Genomic DNA, 23596 nt, shown 5'->3' on the forward strand with positions numbered 1-23596 from the left:
TATGACCCCGATTAAACACCGGGGCTCTAGAGGGTTAATTGGTTCGAGTCGGCAGATACGGAGATGATTCCAGTCAAAGAAGAAGAAGAGGATCTTAGGAGGTTTATTGTAGACTTGTGCTGCAGATATGCATACATGAAGATAGGACACTTATTAGGTTGTGTGTGGTCTACAAGAGAGAAATAACAATATATATAGAAGAATAAGATAAATGTGAGTTAACTGTGCTGTAACCCTTTAAATCTACATCAAAGGCAAATATAAGTTTTAGCAAATTAAGCAGATGATTCATAAATGTAGGAAACCCTTGATGGCAGCAATCAAATGACTAAACATATTTAAAGACACCACAACTGTAGCTTGATAAGCTAACACGAATTAGCAACCATGCAGTTCCCTCCACAAACAAACCCACTACATAAATGCTGCATGACGACACTATGGGAGCATGAAAACAACACATATTCTGCTCATTTATACACAAAAATGGGAAAACTCTGCCTGTTCTGCTCTAACCTGACGCACCAGATGGTTTGTTACACAACGAAACTGTTTGGAAAAGGAAAAGCACTTTCAAATAATACTTGGCAGGTGATTGGACGAACCATCTGTCTATCATCGTCTTACCTGGCGAGGCAGCTGGATTCGTGACACTGATCAGCCTGCTGAACCACCGGTGGTTCAGGTGCATAACTTGAAGCCTGACATGATGGAGTTCTCGCATGATGTCGTGATCTCACACATCCAGCCGCCTCGCCAGGTAACCTCTGTCCTGCTGTGCTTGCTGACGCCGCCTGCGATGACGTCAGCGTTCGTTAACCCGCTCCTTAACACCGGGCCCGTGAGACTGTAGATAACTGACAGTTCATTAGAAACCTCATTTTTCCTCAGTTTAAGAGTAAAAAAATAATTTTCTTGCAAGGCTGCAGCATAAAAATTGTCTCTTTATTTTACATTTATTGAGCTGCACTTAAAGACGGCCTGTGTCAGGAACTAAACCTGCATCATCATCATCATCGAATGCTTCATCTTCTCAAACATGAGAATCAGTTGCTTTTCTTGGCTTTTAAATATTTTTGATGATGTCAGTTTGAGCTCTAGAAATACTGTAGTTCAACTGGCTGCTGTTTTATACACCAAATGATTAATCGAGAAAATGATCTGTAGGTTCATTAATAATGAGAATAATTATGTGCTGCAGCTTCTTCGCTGTGCAGAATGATGTCTTTTCACGAGCTGCAGAGTCACTGCGACCTGAGCCTCCAACAACACGTCACATGCTGATGGTGAAAACACTTTTATTATTAAAAAAATATCAATTTCAGCTGCTTTAAGGGACTCAGTTGTAAACTTCGAGGGCTTAAAGATGCTTTAAAATCTCAGTCCTGCATCTGAAAACTCTCCTTGTGTTTCTTGGAAAATAAATATCTGCCAAAACACGAATCCACAGCGGTCGACTCTTCAACCATCTGAGTCACACTGAGTCTCTCTCTCACACTGCAATCTGCCCTGACAAGCCAAGGGTGAAGGTGTCACCGAGTGTGAGTTTTAGTGTGAGAGTGTGTGTGTGTGTGTGTGTGTGTTTTAGTGTGTGTGTGTGTGTGTCACAGAGAGAAACAAAGTGCGAGAGAGAGAGAGAGAGAGACTGTGTGTGTTTGTCTGTGTGGATTACGGTCGTGTCTTTTGTCTCGAGTTGACATCGTTGGCAGGATTATTCAAGCAGGCCAACACCCAACTCCACACACACACACACACACACACACACACACACACACACACACACACATACACACATGCACTGACCTCTGTGTGAAAGTCAAATGCGCGAGCACTCAGGCTTGTCAAACTATATCACTCTCTGCAGCTGACAGACAAGCAAACACGCTAATGTGTGAGCGAGCTGCAAGTGTATCAGGCTCTCACACACTCACACACACACACACACAGGTGGTCTATCACGCCATCTCACAGAGCGACACGTTTCTGTCGCCCCGCCGTTCGGACCATACGACATCTTTCTCCTCACTTCCCCTCATTTTTTTTTTGTTTTTTTGTCTTTCTGTCCCTCAAACAGCTACATCCATCAAGAACCGTGTAAGAGAAAACGAAGCAGCAGCAGCAGCAGAGAGGATCAGGACTTAAAGAGGAGAGTGAGGGAGAACAAAGAAAGAAAGAAAGAAAGAAAGAGAAGCGAGGAGACAGCACGGTGAAACACAAAACTAGGACAGGCAGTAGATTAAGCTGAGCAGCTGTACAGTTATTGCTTGTGACAGTTCCGCGTGCATTAACATATGCATGATGTAGTGGATACAGCAGGACACGTGTGCTGGAAATGCAGAGATAATCTCCCAAACTGCTGCATGAATCAGCCTTTTTATTTGCACAAGGATTTCAGCTCTCAGGAGAGTTTTCCTCTTTAAATAACGGGTTCACGATGTTTCAAGTGTGTCTGAAAACAACAGTCAGGAGCCTGAATGAGCAGTGAAACATGTTTTTTTCTTGCTGTAATCATTCCTCCTGTTCATACTGAAGATCCTTTTATAATGCACTTATGATGGAAGTGATGGGAGACAGTCCTCCTCCTGTGCAGAAATGCATTTTAAAGGTTTATCTGAAGCTAATATGAAGCTTCAAATGAGTCAACTTTCAGTCTTTTTAGAGCCTATGTCCATCTTTTTGTTACTATACTTCTACCGCAGCTAGAAAATAATCAAAAATAACATATAACATAAAAGAGATAGCATATAAATGAAGCTTTTAGCAGGATAATCACATGAATAATTAATGTTTAATGTGTATGAAATCAATGCAACCTGCCAGAGATAAATGTTTGGTCTAAAATAAATCCTTCTCACTGCTGACGGGTTTTGTGTTTTTGTCGTGTCGCTGTAGGTCTCGTCTCGCTGATTTCCACATGAACTGTCAGGTGACGTCTCACACCGTCACCGGCTGCCCTCATGACAACTACCACGGCTGCCTCATGTCCTACGTCGGCCTCATCGGTAAGTTTGATGATCGTAGAGTCACATATTTATAACATGTTGTACAAGTGCTGATCCTGTGTGTTCATTATTCATTCATCTCTTGTCACCTGATCAATATCTAGCAAAAAAAAAGAGAAAAGAAATGTATTTTAATGACTCATCTTAAACTCAGGAGTAGCTACACACTAAACATCCCCGGATTCAAATATCTACCCAGTTTGGGTCAGTATAGCACCAGTACAACACTGGTTTAACAACAGCAGTCTGTTATTCTGACCCAGTGTTACACACAACGAGCTTTAGCTAAAAAACCGTCACAAATGTCTTGTTTCTCGTACAAAACGATGTTCATATGACATTCAAAAGATACACAAGTTATTAACAATCAGTAGCAAAGTGTGTCATGTGAGTTTAGAAAGACAAGATTAGAACAAGCTTTAGTTTGGGGAAATAAAATAAAAGATAACACTAAAATTGTTGCTGCTATATTTTAACCCAGTGTGCATCAGAGGGATCTTAGTAGGAGGTGTGTGTGTGTTTGGATTTCAGCTGGAAAAAGAGCAGCTGTGAAGAAATGTGTTATCTATATATCAATGTATATGTGACAAGCTTCAGGAGCAGCAGCCAGAATCCATCACAGATTCATCATTTAACATCATCAGACTCATCAGCAAGATGAAAATCAATGCAGCAGAGCCAGAGATATCATCGTCTTTATTCCTCACATTCTTCTTCCTTGTCAAAACGTGGTGCCTACATTACCCACAATGCACCTGGAGATTATGGCATGTGATGCTAGTTGCGGCTAATGTCTGCTAACCTCACTTCTTTCTAACGCTGCACAACCTCCAGATGTTTTTACTCTTCAAACTTGTCGCCTTCTGCAGCAATAATTTACAAGTCAGAAGTTGATAGTTCAGAGTCGGTATTCCCGACTTCCAATCTAAATGCGTCTCAGTGCATCTGCTCAGGAAAAGTATGTATGGAAAGTGTCTGAACATCAGCAGCATCTACTGAAGTCGAGAGGATCAGAGGAGAACCTTTCAGCACGTTCCCTCATCAGTCCCTCAGCATAAATACCAGTCCGCTTCCCTTTGTTCTCCACCAGATTCTTTTGTGTGTTTCTGCAAGCTTTCTAGCATTCTCTGTTCCTGCTTCCCTGCTTTCTGAACCTTGGATTCCCTGCCAGGTAAATAAAATCATTGTCTATGGAGAAGACAACAACCTTTTTCTTAACATAGAGGAAACCAAAGAACTAATTCTGGACTTCAGGAGGAGAAGAGCCTCTCACCATCAAGGTCACAAGTTTCTAGACCTACACATGTCACAAAAACCTGAGCTGGTCCGTAAACAACGTGACAGCAGTAAGAAAGCACAGCAGCGACTACTGAAGAAGGCTGGACTCAGACGTCAGCGCCTCACCCAGGCCTACAGAGGACTCGACCATCAGAGGCAACACTGTGAGGTTTGGCTGAGAGGAAATCTCTTTAACGAGTCATTAAAACTGCAGAGAGACTCATAAGCACTGACCTCCCCTCCCCTCCCCTCCATGGACCCCCTCTACTCACAGAGCTGCAGGAGGAAAGCGGAGCGTCGTCAGTGATCGACACCAGTTAGCTCAGTCTCTCAGAGCATCACCACTCCCAACGTTCGCTTCCACAGCAGCTTTTTTTACCAGCCACCATCAGAATGATTGCAAAGGACATCAAGACCTCATTCACACCGAGGACACTTAACACCTAACAACACTCTTACACCTTACGGACTGAGATTTAAGCCGTTTTCAGACCAAATCAGGTGTTGCGTCACACCTCCGCAGGCTTGAGCAAGGGTGTGGGTGTGTTTATTCGTGCTCTAGAACGTAACCGCTGTGAAACAATCAGGAAATAACATTTTTATTGATCCGATTCACCGGCTTCCTCGCTACCACTGCTCCCTCTCTCTTTATTCACTCTCTAGCTTGCTCGACCACAGCTGCTCTCTCTCTTTTTTCTCTCCGACAGCAAAGTCTAACTTTACTTTTAACATTATGAAACCAAAAGAAATGTCCTCACCTCCTGCTAGTGAGGTCCTTGTACTCCCTGGTGGCAGAGTTGTACAGGTTCTGATCAGTCTGATCGCCTGCTGTGATTGGTCACTGCAGCGTGACGTCGGGGTTGAGTTTCTCCAAAAGTTGGAGAACTTTCTCGCCGCAGGCCGCTGTGGCGCCGCTGCAGCCAAAAGCCCCGCAGCCTAAACACACTACTGCTGCTGTTTGCACTGCAAAACACCTGATTTTACAATACAACCGTAGTCTTCAACTACCTCACCCCCCCCCCCCCCCCCCCCCCCACTCTCCAGGTCTCTGTCATACATTTATCACATTTCTTTTTTTTCCCCTCAGTCCATTGATTTTGTGCAATAATTCAATACATAGTGCAGTAATTTATTGTGCAATAATTCAGTGTTTTTTTGTGTAGTGTGTATTTATTCATAGTGTGTATTTTTATATATGGCGTATCTATTATTTATTTCGTCTTTCTTTGTCTGTTTTTAAAAGCTCGACTCCTCCAATGTACCTGCACTGTTCTGTATCTGCAAATGGCTCTAAAATCCCCCCCATCTCCACCCCTCCCTCCACCCCCAGGTTTTTACTCGGCTGTTGACTAAGTAAACTGAACTCTTCTTGCAACTTTGTCTCCTTGTTGTGCTTCTGGGTTCAAACCTGCCAGTTCCAGTGAACTTTACAGTCTGTCTTTGTTAGAAAAACAGGCTGCAGGTGACTCACTTCCTCGCTGGAAATCATCCAGTGATTCAATTCTAACTTTGCAGAAACCCTCTTCACCTTTTCTTCCTCGCTCTAATCTCCATCCTAATTCTTATTCCTCCCCGGCATTAACTCCTTCTGTCTCTCTCTCTCTGTGTGTGTGTGTGTGTGTCTCTCTCTCAGGTTCGGATGTAACGCCGAACTACAGCGACAGCAGTCCCTCCAATATCACCCTCAGCCTGTGGTGTACCTGCAGGGGCACTGGCAATCAGGAAAGAGAGTGTGACGCTTTCCACCGGGACTTCACACACAACACCTGCCTCAGTGAGTCCTGAGATTGTGTTATTTCTGCACATATGAGGACTGAATGTAGACACAAAGTCATGAAACAAAGAGAGAGAGAAGTGAAGGCAGGATTAGAAGGTTTACTGAAGGTCACAGTTGTATTTACCTGTAGGGCTGCAACATATTATTACTTTTTCATTAATTGATTAATCATTTTGTGTATAAAATGTCAAAATAGTGAAACACGTCTGTCACAGTTTCCCAAAGCTCAAGGTGACATGTTTAAATAATTAATTAGTCACAAACCGAAAGATATTCGCATCAGACTTGGTCCTTTCAGCTTCATAACTGTGTGAAACCAGAACACACAGACATCAAACACACACCAGTAAAGATCAGCAGCATCTCATCTTTATAGAAATGTGTTCAGACCAACCAGCAGCTTCACATCTTGAAGCTGAAGGACCTCATTGTGCCTCCGACGGCCGCTAGCTGCTCCATCTGACTCCCATTCAAAAAGAATTAATGTCTCTCTAGAAATACTGAGTCAGTCATTGTTTTCAACGAGTTATTCTGGTCTCAATTTATAATTTCAGGCCCTCTAATAAGTGTGCTATTTTGGAAATTATTGCTCCGTTAATAAGATTTAAAGACTTGATGACTCCGGGACTCACACTGAGTCGGACTATTGTTGCAAGCTAACACTGTAAGCTAGCGTTAGCTTGGGTCTGAGGTAGCGAGGCGTTTCCAGAGCGTGAAAGGCAACAACCTTGCACTCCTTATTTGGAAAGCAGCGTGATTTTCCCAACAAATCGTCCAAATGAACAGACAACATTATCATATATCTGAATAATACATTCTGACAGTTGCTTTGTGGTGTTCACATGCTCTGGTTTCTTTGTCGTCTGCATAGTTTTTTATCTGGGATGTGTGTTTTTAAAAAGGTGACGGTCGTATGTGTATATAAGCTCACATATGCAGAGCACCGCTTGTCTTTGATTGAATTCATAAAGCAGGAAGGCCAAAGAAACAAACAGCTCGATGTTGATTCATAACCTCGACCAAATGGAGTCATTAGACATTCTGGTCAGGGGTCGGTGTGGTGGACTGTATGTAGATAATCCACTCTGATGTGTTTGGTAAATGATTAATGAACACACTCGTCCGATGGAAACCACTCAACATGAAGCGGCGGCTGCTCTGCCTCTGTGGAGTGCTTCAGACTGATTTTTTCCTGCCACGTTGGGATGACTGAAGGTTATTGTTGCGTCATAACTGCAGCTTGTTTTTGCAGACCTCTTAAAAGCATGTGACTCTAGTGTTTCTGTTTCTGCTGTTACCTAGTTTTTTTAGAAGAAGAAATTGCACATATTTCCTCTTACAGATAAAAAGCTTAATTCATAAAACTCCATTCAGACAGAATGAACATAAGAGGAAGAGTTGGGGAATTAAATAACTGAACTCATATTGACTCATGGGGAGATAACAGGATCTGGTCTGTAATAGATGTGGACATTCAACAGGACGAAGATAAAAGCCTCTTCAGGGGGCGCCGGAGAAGGTGAAGGTGAGGTGAAGAAGAGTTAAAACCATAGACTGTATAAAAATATGAACGTAGTTACCGTGACGTCACTCGTTGGTTTCTGAAGAGCGGTTTTGAAGCTCAAAGTGAGCCGCTCCGGCCGTCGCCATCTTGGCAACACGTGACGCTGCCTAACTCCCAGCCAATCAAAAATGGGCAAAGAGGCGGGGCCGAATGGCTGAAACAAGCCACCTAGCAGCTGGCGGACCTGTCAGTCAAAGCAGCCATGTCCTTCATTATGCATAACTTTACGCATAACGGGTGAGTTATAAGAAAATTCACCCCCCATACAGTTTCATGAAAGGGGAAATTAGCTACAGAGACCAAAACCGTTGTTTGTACCAGGCTGTAAACATGTTTATTTCTGCTGTTAAGTTGGACATTTTAACATGGGGGTCTATGGGGATTGACTCGCTTTTGGAGCCTCAAGTGGCCGTTCAAGGAACTGCAGTTTTTGGCACTTCCTGTTGGATTGGCTTCATTTTACAGCCCCGGACGTTGCTGCTTGGTCAAAACTCGTCCTTCCTCTTGGAGTCATAACTCAGTCAAATCTGAACAATATTGACTTATTATCTCTGCTGTCCGTCGCCAATAAACCTCCATAAATCCACTTAGAAATCAGAGAAAAAAGAGGCTGCAGAAGAAGTTTTCTTCAGTATGACAGTAATCAGTGATAATTGTCTGTACATCAGGTTACACTGCAGACAGGAGCTGCTAACAGCTGATTCACATGACTTTTAATGGAGACTATTTAACTAAATGTGACCAAATCTGGTGTAAAAAACATGTCTGAAAAAACAGCAGCTGACATTACAACAGACCATCTGATGAGCTTTTATGGGGTTTTGCTCTGTTTATGGTTTTGTTTTGTTTTTTAAGATTCATTTGTGAATGAATATGACGTCTTGAGAATATGACGACAGCATGTTCTCAAGACGTCACATTAGCTGATTTTAGCTGATTAGCTGAGATCCACTTTAAAATACAAGGACATCTCTCCAGATGGGATTTACATTTTTAATTTTTTAAATTTAAACCAGTAGCAGCTCCTCTCACTCAGAATATATTTTACTTTTTTTAAATTATAAATTTATTTCTCTCTCTTTTTATATCATTTAGGATTATTTAATGTATATTTTTGGTCACCTGGTCACTCGGTGGTTTTGCTGCTACATTATTAAGTCAGTTTGATGACTTTGCGCGACTGTTACACTAAGTTTTAGCGTTTATCATTAACCTGTAATTGCTACTTGTGGCCACAGGAGGTTCTGTCTTCTGACCACTGACAAAGATTTATTTTACAAATGGAAACTTTTCAAAACTTGAGTTTATCTACAGTGCAACATTACCCAACGGCTCTCACTTTCAACTTAAATAAGAACTTTATTTACAAGGCAGCTGTTGTGGTGAAAACACAGGTCTGTATTTTTCCAATAGTTTTTTTATTATTATTATTTCTATTAATTAATTAAAGAATATAACTGATTGATGAAACAGTTTCTTTTAGGACTGTGTCCAACAGCAAATGTCATTATTTGTCCCTTTTTAGAAAGTGAGGAACAACAGAATTAAAGCAACTTTATATTAATACAAATTTGATGTAAACTATGAAAGTTTTTTTCAAACGCCAAATGTTCATCCTGGGGACCAGATCCAGCTCCTGATCTGCTACCGACCATCACACAAGTTTATCTGAAAACTGCAAAATCACTAAATATGAAGATACTAAACTGTCCTCCCAGTTAATAAATCAATCAATTAATTAATTCCACTGGAACGATCGTAGTTGGGAGGTAAAATTATCTTCATATTTCTCCGTTTTTAAAGGAGATAATGTGTCTCAGGAGACTTCTGGTTAAATAAGAAATAATAAAAAAAACATTGCGAGTGCAAACTTTTCACATCAATTCAACTTCATTTTTGGAATAATGAATATTTTCCTCCCATTACTGTGATTCATACAGTTTAAGACACAGAAACAGCAGCTTCACATATCGATCTCAGTCACTCTGGTTTGTTTTCTGCCGCCTACGTGCACGACATCGCTCATAAACTCGTCTATATTAAAACAGCTTCTGATCAGATGTGATCTTTAATCACTCAATAATGTTTCATACATGACGAGATAAGCTCTGATTGTTAGTTATTCTCAGCCTCGGGCACATTTGGCAACATGTATATGCACGTCTGTGTCCACGTGAAGACAGCGAGGAGGAGAGTGTTTGTTGATGCGGGAGGTTCAGAGGTGATGCTGCAGCTGGGTCAGTGTTATTTAAAGAAAGCATCTTGGGATCTTCAACATATCGTCTCAAACTTTTCTATATTTCCTCCTCCGCCTGACCTTTCTCCTCAATTATCTGCCTTGCTCACTCTTTCTTTTTTTCCCCTCTTAGCGCTTCTCACAAGTACACATGATAAACATTTTTTATGTTGCTACACTCATGAGGACCAGATTTCATCCTTCTCTCTGCAAACCCTACTGTTACAAAATCTTCAAAAATGCAACTACAGCTGAAAGGATTTGTTGTTTAATTCATGAATCGATTAATTGATCAACAGAAAATTCATCTTCAAGTATTTAAATGATACTTTTGACTCATTTTTTGAGCAAAAATGAGCTTAAATGTGAATATTTTTTCTGCTTTTATCAATTTAATCCACTGAACCCTGGTTTGTTTTTGCTTGTTTTTAATTCTCTTTATTTATAGGATTATATCAGAGTCACAACATGAAACATCAGACATATTCAGACATGTCATCATTTTGAATATGAGCAGAATTATTTTCATAGGAGGAAAAAAAAACCAACAAAAAAATGTAAATTTAAATGTATTTGATGCTTTATTTTCTCCAGTTTTATTCTAATTTCCTGGAAATTAGTCATTTGCAGATAATTAACAGTTAACAGAGGCGCTACAATTTGGTTCAAGTCAAAAGAAAAAAAAAGAAAGAAGTGTTACGAGTTCATATGTAGATGATAATTTGCAAAGATTCTTAATAAATTAGAGTATTGACCAATATTTAACTGACAGAAAATACTCAGTTTCCAGTGTGTGCTGAAGCTAATATTAACATATTAGGTTTTTTCCTGAAAGTATCTGATGTTTAACTGTTAATTCTTATTATTTGAGAGGGTTACGTAATGTGGTCGTTTACAGGAAATGTGCTCTTTATAGACAACACAAAACTACACACTGAAAACTGAGTCAGTTAAATAAAAAACAAACCAACTAAACCAACTTAACACTTGTTTCTTAACATTTCTACCAAATTGCAAAACCTTCTCTGTTCAGTGTCTGAGGAATTACTCAGGGTCACTTTGGGAAAACTCATAAAATTTCAGGCTAAAAGATTGTTGTTTAGGGTGTTTTTACTGCTCTCAAATGTAAAAATCGGTCACTTTTGACCCGAACAGTATGTAAGAGTTAAAGGACAGTTCCCAGTGTTCCCAGTGTCTTAAACCAGCAGTCAGGTGTCCATAGTAACAGTGAAAGAGGTTTTTCCTCGCTGTAATCATTCCTCCTGTTCATACTGGATATTAAAAGATCCTTCAAATGTGCTTTCAATGGAAGTGATGGAGGCCAAAATCCACAGTGTGTCCACACAGTCATTTAAAAGTCTGTGTGAAGCTTCTATTCAGCTTCATCAGTCTGAGTTAGTCATATCAAGTGGATATCTGACACATTTACAGTCTTTTTAGCATTAAATTCCCTCTTTGTGTTTCCTCGGACAGTGTTTCCCTGTTGAGCTGCAGGTGGAAGTATAGTAACAAAAAGAGGAACTTTGGCACTAAAAAGACTGTAACGTTGAAAGATATCTACTTGATTTGACTCATTTGGACGCTGAAGCTTCATATTAGCTTCAGATAAACTTTTAAATACATTTTTTGCACAGAAGGAGGACTGTGGATTTTGTCCTCCATCACTTCCATTGTAAGGTCATTATGAAGGGATCTTCTAATGGTCAGTATGAACAGGAGGAATGTTTACAGCAAGAAAAACAGGTTCATTTGGACTCCTGACTTGTACAATTGTGAACTCGTCCTTTAACATTTTTATCATAGAAACATAGACCAACTTTACCTTCATCTGAGCTTCCCTCCTTTATAAACAACCTACAGTTTTTTTTTAATTAAAATCATTTCCTGACTGTAATAAAACTCACTTCTATTTCCATCTTTAATTTCCAACTGGACCAACGTCCACAGCTTTTATATTGACTCTGGTTAGACTTTGACTTCTTACTTATCTACAAATTTAACAGATAATGAAGCCGTCTAGACGATTCCCAACGACTGTCATCCACTCTGAATATAAATACAGATATTTTGATACAGTTTCTCTTTATTACTCACTTTGGAAATATAAAAACAGGAAGCAACATGAGTGACTGTCTCATCAATCATTTTGTTGTGTAATTTGGTTATTAGCAGCAGTAAAGAGGGTCCTCTGGGCCTCGTCTGTCTCTCGTTGACTCTCCCGTCCCGCTGTCTTTATCTCCTCCCACAGAAAACGCCATCCAGTCGTTCGGTTACGGCTCAGACGAAGGAACTCTCCTCGTAACCGAGCCGTCGTCCACCTTCTTACCTCCCGCCCAGCCGCCGATCATCTCCAAGCCCGCTCCCTCTCTGCACGGCAACGCCATCAAACCCATGGACAGCGCCTGTATGTTTTCCACTTGCGCCAACCTGCAGGTGAGTTTACCTGTTGGGATGATTCATTTCTGCCTGGAAGGAAAGACTGTCCTATAAAACCTCATATTAAAGCTGCTCCTTTAAACATCTGAATCTTCAAACTTTATTTCAGTGGAATCATTGAACTTTTGACTTTATTTCAGATTTACCTTCATTACACAAAATGTTAAATTTGCTTTTTAAAATACCAAAAAAAATCAATATGATACAAGTCTTGTTTTGGGGGAAGATATTTAAATAAGTGTAAAACATAAAGGTAAAGGGTCCAGGTATCATTGGATAATTCGTAATTCATTTGTAATTTAAAACCCAAAAACGGTAAATCTGTTTTGTTTCAAAACAAATAAGTTTTGAGGTGTCAGAATCAAATCATGAAAAACCAATCAAAACCGGCCCGTTTTTGGTTTTTGCTGATTCGTTTTATCGTTATTCCTTTTTGGATTGAATATCGAGCAGGTCTGCAGACATCAAGCCAAGACGTTTTTGCGTTTGAAACCAAAAACTTGATTGGTTTTTCGTTATTTGATTCTGACACCAAAAACGGTTTTCCGTTTTTTGTTTTGAAACAAATAACCACAGACTGTATAAAAATATGGACGTAGTTACCATGACGTCACTCGTTGGTTTCTGAAGAGCGGTTTTGAAGCTCAAAGTGAGCCGCTCCGGCCGTCGCCATCTTGGCAGTGCGTGACGCTGCCTAACTCCCAGCCAATCAAAAATGGGCAAAGAGGCGGGCCGAACGGCTGAAACAAGCCACCTAGCAGCTGGCGGACCTGTCACTCAAAGCAGCCATGTCCTTCATTATGCAGAACTTTACGGCTTAATAAAATTTAAATGGGTGAGTTATAAAAGAATTCACCCCCCGTACAGTTGTCATGAAAGAGGATATTAGCTACAGAGACCAAATCCGTTGTTTGTACCAGGCTGTAAACATGTTTATTTCTGCTGTAAAGTTGGGCATTTTAACATGGGGGTCTATGGGGATTGACTCGCTTTTGGAGCCTCAAGTGGCCGTTCAAGGAACTGCAGTTTTTGGCTTCGTTTTACAGCCCCGGAGGTTGCCGCTTGCAAATAACAGATTTACCGTTTTTTGGTTTTTGAATTACAAATGAATTACGAATTATCTGATGATACCTGGACCGTAAAGGTCTATTTGTGTATTTATGTGTGTAAACAGAAACTGTTCATACTGATATAAACACTCACTGAACACTTTATTAGAAACACTTGTGCAATCTAATGTAATCCATTACAACAGCTCTGCCATAAATTCTGTTTTTATGAAGCTTCTACATCAGAAAGGAGATAATTCTACTTTATGTTTATTATTGAGGTGCTGGTGTTAAAATGAAACGTTTTCCTAATATTTTGTCCACCACAGGCGGCAAAACCCAATAAAACAGAGCTAATAAAGTTCACAGAGAGTGTATAATTATGTACAAATATACTGTATGTATTTGTGTGTGGAACCATCTTTAGTTTCCTTTATACATACCTGATATTTTGTTGATAATATTTGTATATTTACTACAAAGAACGATTAGAATCGATTAGAGGATTTGCTGCTTGTTTTCATCACATATGATAGTAAATGAAATATTTTGGGGTTTTTGGACTGTTGGTCCAACAAAAACAATAATTTAAGGACACCACTTTGGGAAGTTGTGAAGTTTTGAGGATAATGGAAATAATTGCTAGTTGCAGCTCTGCAGAGAGTCTTTGACGTGTGAGTGTTCAGCTACAGAGAATAGAATAGAAAGAATATTAACTGCAATTAAAAATATTACCAGGAAAAACAAAGTATTATCTGTAAAACCTGAGTCGTGTCTGCAGGTATTCTTTTCATGCTGCACACAAACAATCCCACAAACCTTCACCATAAAAGACGAGGCGGCCCGTATGTCACCTGAGAGGCGAAACCGAGGGCACAAAAACACGACTCGAGTAAGAAAATCAACCTGAAACTATAAAAGTGAAGGAGACAGAAATAGTATTTCCCCCCCGGCGGAGACGACGTCCTTCTATTGGTCGTCTATGATGATCCTGATGTTGTTGAAACCGAACCGACACATTTGTGAAACTATTTGTCATTCAGCCTCGAAACTTGAAACCCTTTTTGTTTCTCCGTCGTCGCTCTTCACTCCTTGTTCTCTGCGTCTGAAGGGCAACAACAGTCGATAAAATGCAACAGTTTTATCTCGTATCCGTCAGAAACTGAGGAATGTGTGCGATGCGGCTACAGAAAAGAGAAAATGTAAGCGGTCTAACAGGCAGACACACGAGGAGGTCTGAGCACAATAGATTCATGTACTTTGCTCTTTGTCACCTTCACACACATTATCGTCATCCTGGGAAAGTGAGAAACCATCCATTATGTACAAGGGAAGAGGTGTAAGGCTGCAGGTTAAAGGCCAGTATGAATTGCTTTCCATTATGTAAGAGATTTAAAGCATGAATTATAGAATAGCTGCACGTTATGCAACTGGATGTAGAGATACTTCATTTTTTAACTCGCATATAGATGTAAAATATTAAGCGGTCAGTAGGAAAATGAATAATAGAGCTCAGCTCGTCTGCTGATGATGAAAGACAAGAAACTAACTGGAAGGCGACCAGTTCAACCTCTGGTACATGTCTGGTCAGCGGTTTGTAATGTGAATTACTGGATATTAATAATATTTGCTGGTAAATTGTACTGAAGTAGCATCACATGACATTAAAAAGGTTATAAATGCAGCTATAAGAACAAAACTTTCCACTCATATCTTGGGATGTTTGATTTGAAAGTGACCTTTTAATTCTAATTATAACTATTCTAATTATCTGTTTCACTCTGTATTCAGTGTTTTATCAGACTGAAGGTTATTTGGCTGCTTTAACTCTTCTTCAGGCCTTTCTTCTGCTTCTTTCCTGGTCGATGTTCATGGAGGCTGCCATTGAAACTGTAAATTAAAGTTTTGACGGCATTGTGGTTGCAAATTCAGCAGGTTTATCTCCGTCAAATCACCTGCAGAGCAGCAGCCCCACATTAACCTGATATAACAGCTACATGAGTCACATGTTTCACCTGCAGGACTCCTGTTGTAATGCTGTTGTTCATCGTCTGTGATGTGAAAACGTCAGAGAAATAAAAAGTTTGCATCCTGGTATTAGTGCACTATGCGCACCGCAGAGCGTCTCTCCTGCCGGCTGCTGACGGCGCTGTCAGCTGGTGAGTTGATCACTAACTGGCCGTTAGAGGAGGAGACGCTGCTACGTCTGTTTAAACAAGAGTTTAACCGACTTCACTGCGTTTAACATCAGAGCTCAGAGCAGAAACACAGTCGCCGTCCTCCACTTCCATCATCTCACACTGATTCATTCTGAAAGAGCAACAACCAATGAGGAAACTCCAACACTCGGCTGACCGACCAATGGTGTAACTTCATCACTCAGTCAGTCACTCGGCGGTTATAGAGCCAAAAAACAACAGTTCAACATTTTCAAAAATACACTTTTCTTCTTTGATTTTTCTCTGTGAGGTTTTTGTTCAATTCAACAAACTCTCTTAATGTCACAAACTTGTAGTAAATCTCTGCTTTTGAGTCACCGTGTTGTTACCATAGTTACCATGGTCCATAAACACAAATAATGTGCATTTGAACTGAAAGTATTGTTGCAGACTGCATGTTTTCACACTGTTGTTTATTCATGGATGAAAACTGTTTTACATTTAGACACAGGTTTCATTTTCTGAGGTTGATTTTTTATCTCATTTTGGTGTAAAAAAAAAAAACCCAACAAATATTGTTCATCATAGTCGTTGACATCATCATCATTGACACAGTGTGGAGATACGTTTGTCGCTCCTCTCTTCACCCCCCGCTGCTCATATCTCCTGTTTGTCACGCCTATTTAGCCATCTAGCCATCCACCCAACCCGCCTCCTCCTAAGAAGGAAAATGTCACCTTTATATAGACGTGATCGGCCTCGTGGCGTCTAATAACGAGGCGGATGGTTTACATGGGAGTCTGTAGAAAGCCTGGTTGGTCTCATACAGACACTAAAAGGCGCCTTGTTGTAGTTATCAGGTATCAGAAGCTGGGGAGCGTGACACGGTGTCGGTATCTGACACCCTGGGAACGAGGACGGGCTGGTGCCTCGGGGTCGATGGTGCTTCCCTCTCAGCGGAGCCTGCAGAGTCTGGTGTCTGGTGTCAGAGGTTCGCTGGATGTACAGCACAGCAGCTGACGGGACTGAGTGTGTGCAGATGTTTCTGTGACAGGAGTGCATCTGTAAGAAAACATCTGTGTGCTTTGATTTGATTTTCCTGAGACAGTAAAGATGGAAGTTAACATAAAGACCCTTCATCAAACTCACTTACTGCTACGAGTCCAGTACTTCAGGGACCCCTCTGCAGCAAATACTTTGCGATTTTTATTGTTTGCAATGCAATTCAAGATAAAAGGTGTCCAAAAATGAAAGTATGTCCACATTTTTTGGTTTCCAATGACAACTTCTCCAGAGGAAGAAAATAACATATTTGATCAAGAAATAAGTGAAAGCTTGGAGCACAAAAACACAACAAAATATATATAATTTTTGCAAAATAAATAATGCTGATAAGCAGTCAGGAGCCTAAAAGAACATTAAACCAGTTTTTCTTGCTGTAATCATTCCTCCTGTTCATTCTGAGCATTAGAAGATCCCTTCATAATGACCTTACAATGGAAGTGATGTGCAAAAAATGTATTTAAAAGTTTATCTGAAGCTAATATGAAGCTAAATCAAGTAGATATCTTTCAACGTTACAGTCTTTTTAGAGCCTCTTTTTGTTACTATACTTCCACCTGCAGCTCCGATACACCGTATCTGAATCTGTCAGCACTTTTAAAAAACATTTCTGGAATATCAGAGTGTATTAAATATGAAATATAAAGCAGCAGAGACGAAGGTACATTTGAAAAGAGGCGGACAGTAAATATAGGGACAGATATGATATATAAAGAGAGAGAGATGCATGTTAACGTCTCTCTCTGGATGCTGTATATCGGCTCATGCGTGCTGCTGTCAATATGTTTTTTCTGAATTGTATTATTTTTCCCCCAGAGTCTATGAATATAGCTATATCAGTTTTTGTGTGAGCGATGCTGAGCAAGTCGGTTTACAGGAAACAGACCTGCAGAGGCGTAGAGAGTCAGCGGAGGTCACTGCAGCGAGAGTCGGTATGGTAATGATTCCTCCACATGCTTTAATGATCACCGGGAGCACACACACACGGATGCAGATTTGTGTATTTGCAGACATGTGTATATTCAGAGGAAAATGATAATGATCCAGCAGGCTTCCCTTTTTTCCTGCTTTCGATGATTTCCCGTCGCTGAAAAAGAGTTTTCTTCCTTCTCGGTGGGGCGATAAGATCTGATTGGCTCTCCCACCCAGGCAACAGGAGGAGATATGCTAATGAAGCGCTGACAAAGAGGCTGATGGAAGACGGAGATAAATGATGCTGTGTGTGTGTGTATGTGTGTGTGCTGACTTTACTGCTCTGCATTTCAATGATATAGTGAGATCTACTGTTTCTCGTCCTTCTTTTAAACAATCAGAGGAGCTTTAGGTTCTCTGAAGTGTGACGAGCTGCTGGTTTTTTCTTTCAATGTTCCTCAACATACAAACTCAGAACTCTGGATGATGTAACGATCAAACAGACAATTACAGTTTCATCAGTGGTGGAAAGTAACTAAGTACATTTACACAAGTATTGTACTTAAGTACAGTTTTGAGGTACTTGTACTTTACTTGAGTATTTCCATGTGATGCTACTTTCTACATTTCAGAGGGAAATATTGTACTTTCTACTCCACTACATTTATTTGACAGCTTTAGTTACTTTTCAGATGAAGATTTGACACAATGGATAATATAACAAGCTTTTAAAATACAACACATTGTTAAAGATGAAACCAGTGGTTTCCAACCTTTTTGGCTTTTGACGTCTTACAAAAAGCAGTGTGTAGTCGGGGTCACATTTCACATGTCTATGAGTTGTTAACAGCTCCACCAAATAGTGATTTTTCCCTCTAAACTTCTCACATGCTTTCATTTCAATAAATGTTCAAATGATCCAATATTTCAGCAAAAATCAAAGATCAGAGAAAAAGTCCAAAAACTGAAAACAGATTTGTGTATCAGAACTTTGTTTTTTCTTCTTTCCTCTCCCATTAATCATCTCACCACCCCTCAGATTTATCTGATGACCCTTTGGAGGGGCCCGACCCCTAGGTTGGGAACCACTGGACTAAACTAGCTAACTGTATATAAAGTAGTGTAAACTAGCTCCACCTCCAGCAGCTACAACAGTAACATGCTGCTCTAACACTGATGCTTCACTATTAATTATCTAATGATGTCATATATAATAATATATCAGTCAGAGGGACCAAACCACTACTTTTACTGCAATACTTTAACTACATCAAGCTCATAATACTTATGTACTTTTACTGCAATACTTTAACTACATCAAGCTCATAATACTTATGTACTTTTACTGCAATACTTTAACTACATCAAGCTCATAATACTTATGTACTTTTACTGCAATACTTTAACTACATCAAGCTCATAATACTTATGTACTTTTACTGCAATACTTTAACTACATCAAGCTCATAATACTAATGTACTTTTACTACAATAATTTAACTACATCGACCAAAAGCAAATTCAAAATGTTTTGTTGTTGGGATCAAAACATGTTGCCACTGTTACCAAATGAATGGTGAATTAATTTAAACATCAGATTGTAAAATCTATTTTTTCAACAGCGTGATCTTTAGAGCTGAAACGATCAATCGATCGTCACAAAATTAATCAGTCAGTATTTTGATGATTGTAATAGTTTTAGTCATTTTCCAGCAAAAAAAAAAGTCAAAATTTCACTGTCAAATGTGACTATTTGATGCTTCTGTTTGTCATATATGAAAATAAACTGAATATTTTGGACTTTTGGACGAATAACAACAAGTTTGTTAATTTAAGTTTTAGGAAATTTTGATGTTATTTTATAGATGTAAAAATAAATCAAGAAAATAATCATCGGATTAAATGATAATGAAAATAATCTGTAGCTTCAGATCACCGTTAGCGGCTCATCTAACAGAATTTGAAGCTTTAGGTGTTTGTCACAGAAATGCACTCTGGGAGTCGTAGTGTCTTTGACTTCTCTCCTTCAGTTTTTATGATATAACGTCTCCTCATCGTCTTTCGTTCTGATGATTCAGGCAGCAGAGTTTCATGTCGATCAATGTTTCTGAATGGACGTTTGGTTCGAGAACAACATCCTGTAATTATAAACACCAAAGTCACCAAAATATCCTTTTAATGAATCTGAGTTAATTATCCTGCGTGTGAGCAGGCAGACGATGAGGAGCAGAAAGCTGCAGATCAGTGACTGTGTGTTGTTCTTGTTTTACAGGATGGAGGTCAGAAGTGCATCCCGTCCGATGAGTTTGAGTGTGAGGAGGTGAGCAGCTCTGAAACATATACTGTGTCTCCTGTGTGTATCCTCTCATTTCTTACACATTTACTTTTCTCTGGTAAACATCTTTTTATTTTATTATTTTGTTTTCCCAGCAGTCATTGGGTGGATGATGATGTGCAGACGATGATCAGGTTCATTACTTTTATATGAGGTTCAACTCAAACGAGCAAAAAATCTGAATAATAGATGATTATCTGTTATAAAAACGACGAGGTTTGACATGAAATACTGTACTGAGATGTAAATCACTCCATTATGTAATATAATATAATATATATATATATAATATATACTTTTATTGAGTATATAGAGCAAGTTTAAAGATCGCCTGCAGATACTTTCTAATATATATAAAAATTATCTGCTTGGAATAATAATTTCTGTCATTTTTTCCAACAAAAACATCCAATTCAACCATTGAAGTATTGATCATGACGGTGTTTCTTTACTTTTCCACATTGTTAACTGCTGTTATAACAGCAGAACCTGACTGAGAATCTTCACGTTTTGAAGTTTTCTTCACTGGTTCTACTGTTAATGGAGACAGTCTGTCAGAATGTAAACAAATACAGGCTAAAGAAACGATAAAAGACAAAAAAAATAATAAAAGTGACAGAATCTGTCAATTTCATCTTTCTTTTTTGACATTTTTGACATTACTAAGGCTCTTAATGTTCCATCAGGTTTGCTGACTAGCTTAGACTATAAATGCTGTGGTATATATATACGTTCATACTTGTCCCTATACAAACAAACATTAAATGAATGATCATTAGTTTTGTTTGTTTATCTTATTCCCAGAGTTACGTCATTGAAATGCGTCATATTTTATCTTAACAACAGTCAAAAACCCAAACATATTCAGTTTAATGTCATGTACAAAAAAGAGAATCACATTTATGAAGCTAAAACCAGCACAGTTTTGACATTTTTACATAAAAAAAAAATTATTAAAACAATTGTTTATCAAAACAGTTGCTGATTAATTTCCTGTCAGTTCATTAAAGCTACAGTATGCGAGTTCTAGAAATCAAGCTAGCGCTAGCATGACACAGGAAACAGCTCCGCTCCTCCCTTCCCTCCCTCTCCCTGCTCCTTCACCTGCATCCTTGTGATCGCGCTCACCAGATGTATTGATTGATGTATTGATTTCTCCTCATGAACTGGAAGTAACGGAGCTCTTAGATTCAGCTATATGAGAGCTTATAGCGATGTTTTCCAGCAGCTAACGCTAGCTCAGAGCCTCGGTGCGAGAGGAGCCGTAGACCAGAAGTGTGTTCATGTATTGATTGACAGCTGTGAGATCCCACAACTGACTTTGGCCTCACATAAAATATGCTTCAGAGCATATTTCAACTAAAAAATAGAAGAAAAAACTGACATACTGTAGCTTTAATCAACTAATTGTTTTTTTGTTGTTTTTTTCATAAAAGCTGCTCTAAAACAGGTTTAATAACTCACATGTGAACTGAATGCATTTTTGAGTAATCCAACTTATTCTGAAAATAACAACATATGACAAACCTGCTAAAAGCCTGTAAATAAAAGGTTTTTAAATGAGCAAAAACAGATGTTCAGAGTTAATTACAACATTTACAGAGTGAAACCAGAAAAAAATACCAAGAAGAAGATGTAGTTTACAGGTTATTGGAGTTTCTGTGTTATAAAAAGTTTATTTTAGGCTATTAAAGGTTAGCTGTAACTAAAATATATTACAATCCATCCTCCTCCCAGCAGCCACCTCTGCAGCCCGCCGTACGTGTCTTCTCTGTGCCATATGTGCTGGGGGTGGACGGGTAGGAAGGCAAAAGTTTTTGCGATGCTGTTGTGAAATATTTGTGCTCAAAGGGGGTCACTGATATCATCAAACTTCTAATTGCACACATAAGGGCTTTAAAATAACTGAAATAGTAAACTGGTGCTGGAGATATTCAGGACGCACAAAAACTGTGACATCATAACTTCAGTCACACATGATGTCACATGATCGTTTTATCATCTGTATTTCCTGCGTTTCAGTCTCTCTGTTTACATTTGTTCTGTCTTATTATGAGCTTGTCAATCATCTGTAAAACACTTTGAACTGAACAAACCTGAACCTGGCTGATGCAGAATAAATACAATCAGAGCAGATCAATCAGAGTGATCAAATCAGTGAGAATATGTACATGTTTCCACTTCATGAAGACTCAGAATGTTCCGTCAACACCGTTTTTATATCCCTGGAAATCTGACAGTCTCCTCTATCCATTCACATATGGAGATTTGTGATGGATTCAAAACTTTGTCATGTAATGGAGTATTTTTACATTGCTGTATTGTTATTATGGCTGGATATGGATGAATACACTATATATCACGATATTTTTGACGAAATACCTCTATCATTATTGCGACAATATTGTAGGGATGACTATTGGTGCTTTCACAAAATATTTACACAATGATGAATTTTTGATAAATAATCATCAGTAATGTGGATATAATGACAGCTGGAACAGTCTGGTAATTACATTATTTTACTGTTACATCACTTTACTGTAATAATTAAAACCAGGAAGAGACAACACTTATGCTATATCACGATATAACGATATCTGATATAATATCGATATATCGCCCAGCCCTGATTGGTACTTTTACGAAAGTAGAAGATCTGAAACTTACTGATGTTTGCATGAAGAATCTATTCGATATGAATTATTCTCCACCAAAGCTTTTACTTTTTTCTGTCCCTCTCCTCCCATCTTTCTTCACCTCTTTGTCCTTCTCCCTTCCTCCTCCTCCTCCTCCTCCTCCTCTCTGTCTCTCTGTGTTCAGGCTCTGTTGGCTCAGGGGTCAATAGACTCTCAGGACTCTGCAGGACCCAAGAGCAGCAGCCGGCAATCAGCTCCGCTCCTCCTCCTCCACATCTCTGTGACTGTGTGTGTGTCCGCTCTGGCAGCGTTTCTACTCTACGTCTCATAAATGTGAACACATATACATACATATACACACCCACACACACACACATTCACACACACACATACAGACACACACTCGTAAATGGCAAGACCCAGACGAAGTCATGTGACACGGGGAAAATGTCAACCGACAGACATCCACCAAACATCAACAACAACAACAACAACGGCCTTGTGAGGAGGGAAAAGTCTTCTGGAGGACGTTCAGATTAGCCGTCTCTCTCCACCGTCCACACTCAGACAGCGAAGGAGGATGAACGGAAGAAGAAAATGTGTATTTAGTGAGAGCGAGAGATAAGAAACACAGAGACGCTCCGTGTCTGCAGGGTTTGTGTGCTTTATTGTGTGTGCAGCCCAGCTCGGACTCACCCCCTCCAGCTTTTTTTTCTTTTGGATCTGAGACAGCTGGGCTGAAAACCACACGGACTTTGGCTCGAGCATAAAACCACACACACACACACACACACATATACACACACATCAAAAAAACACACACTCAGACAACAAGTCTTAAAATCGTGAGAGAGAGACGACGACAGATGGGACAGATCCTTCCACGGTGTTTGTCAGCTCAATTTATCACTCCCCTGGACCTCTCTCATGGCAAGAAATCTATACGACATACATACAAACACAAATATACACATATAAACACCCACTGTCGCCCTCCCCCTAGACCTCGTTAGCGGGCAAGCAGGGTCCCCACACGGACACTAACACTCATGCTGTACACCAGTGTGCTTTTTTGCGGGTCTTTATCTTAATTTCCTTGTCGACATTCTGTAAAAACTTCATTTAATGTGGAATAATGAAAAAAAGT

General features: G+C 39.6%; 1 protein-coding gene across 1 annotated transcript; it reads left to right on the forward strand.

Moving 5' to 3' along the window:
• Positions 1–2889: 2889 nt before the first annotated feature.
• On the forward strand, positions 2890–22823 carry gfra2b (GDNF family receptor alpha 2b). Its single transcript, XM_067574425.1, has 5 exons — positions 2890–3002; positions 5914–6054; positions 12106–12290; positions 19748–19795; positions 22634–22823. Exons 1-5 carry the CDS (start codon positions 2915–2917, stop codon positions 22778–22780), a joined length of 609 nt encoding a protein of 202 aa, XP_067430526.1. The 5' UTR covers positions 2890–2914; the 3' UTR covers positions 22781–22823.
• The last annotated feature ends 773 nt before the right edge of the window (positions 22824–23596 follow it).

Source organism: Thunnus thynnus, chromosome 19 (genome assembly GCF_963924715.1).
Source record: "Thunnus thynnus chromosome 19, fThuThy2.1, whole genome shotgun sequence".
Classification (NCBI taxonomy): Eukaryota; Metazoa; Chordata; class Actinopteri; order Scombriformes; family Scombridae; genus Thunnus; species Thunnus thynnus.

Coding starts and splice junctions, on each gene's coding strand:
- gfra2b (XM_067574425.1), top strand. CDS start 2,915: ATGAACTGTCAGGTGACGTCTCACACCGTCACCGGCTGCCCTCATGAC. Junction 6,055..12,105: donor CACACACAACACCTGCCTCA/GTGAGTCCTGAG, acceptor CTCCTCCCACAG/AAAACGCCATCCAGTCGTTC. Junction 12,291..19,747: donor CCACTTGCGCCAACCTGCAG/GTGAGTTTACCT, acceptor CTTGTTTTACAG/GATGGAGGTCAGAAGTGCAT.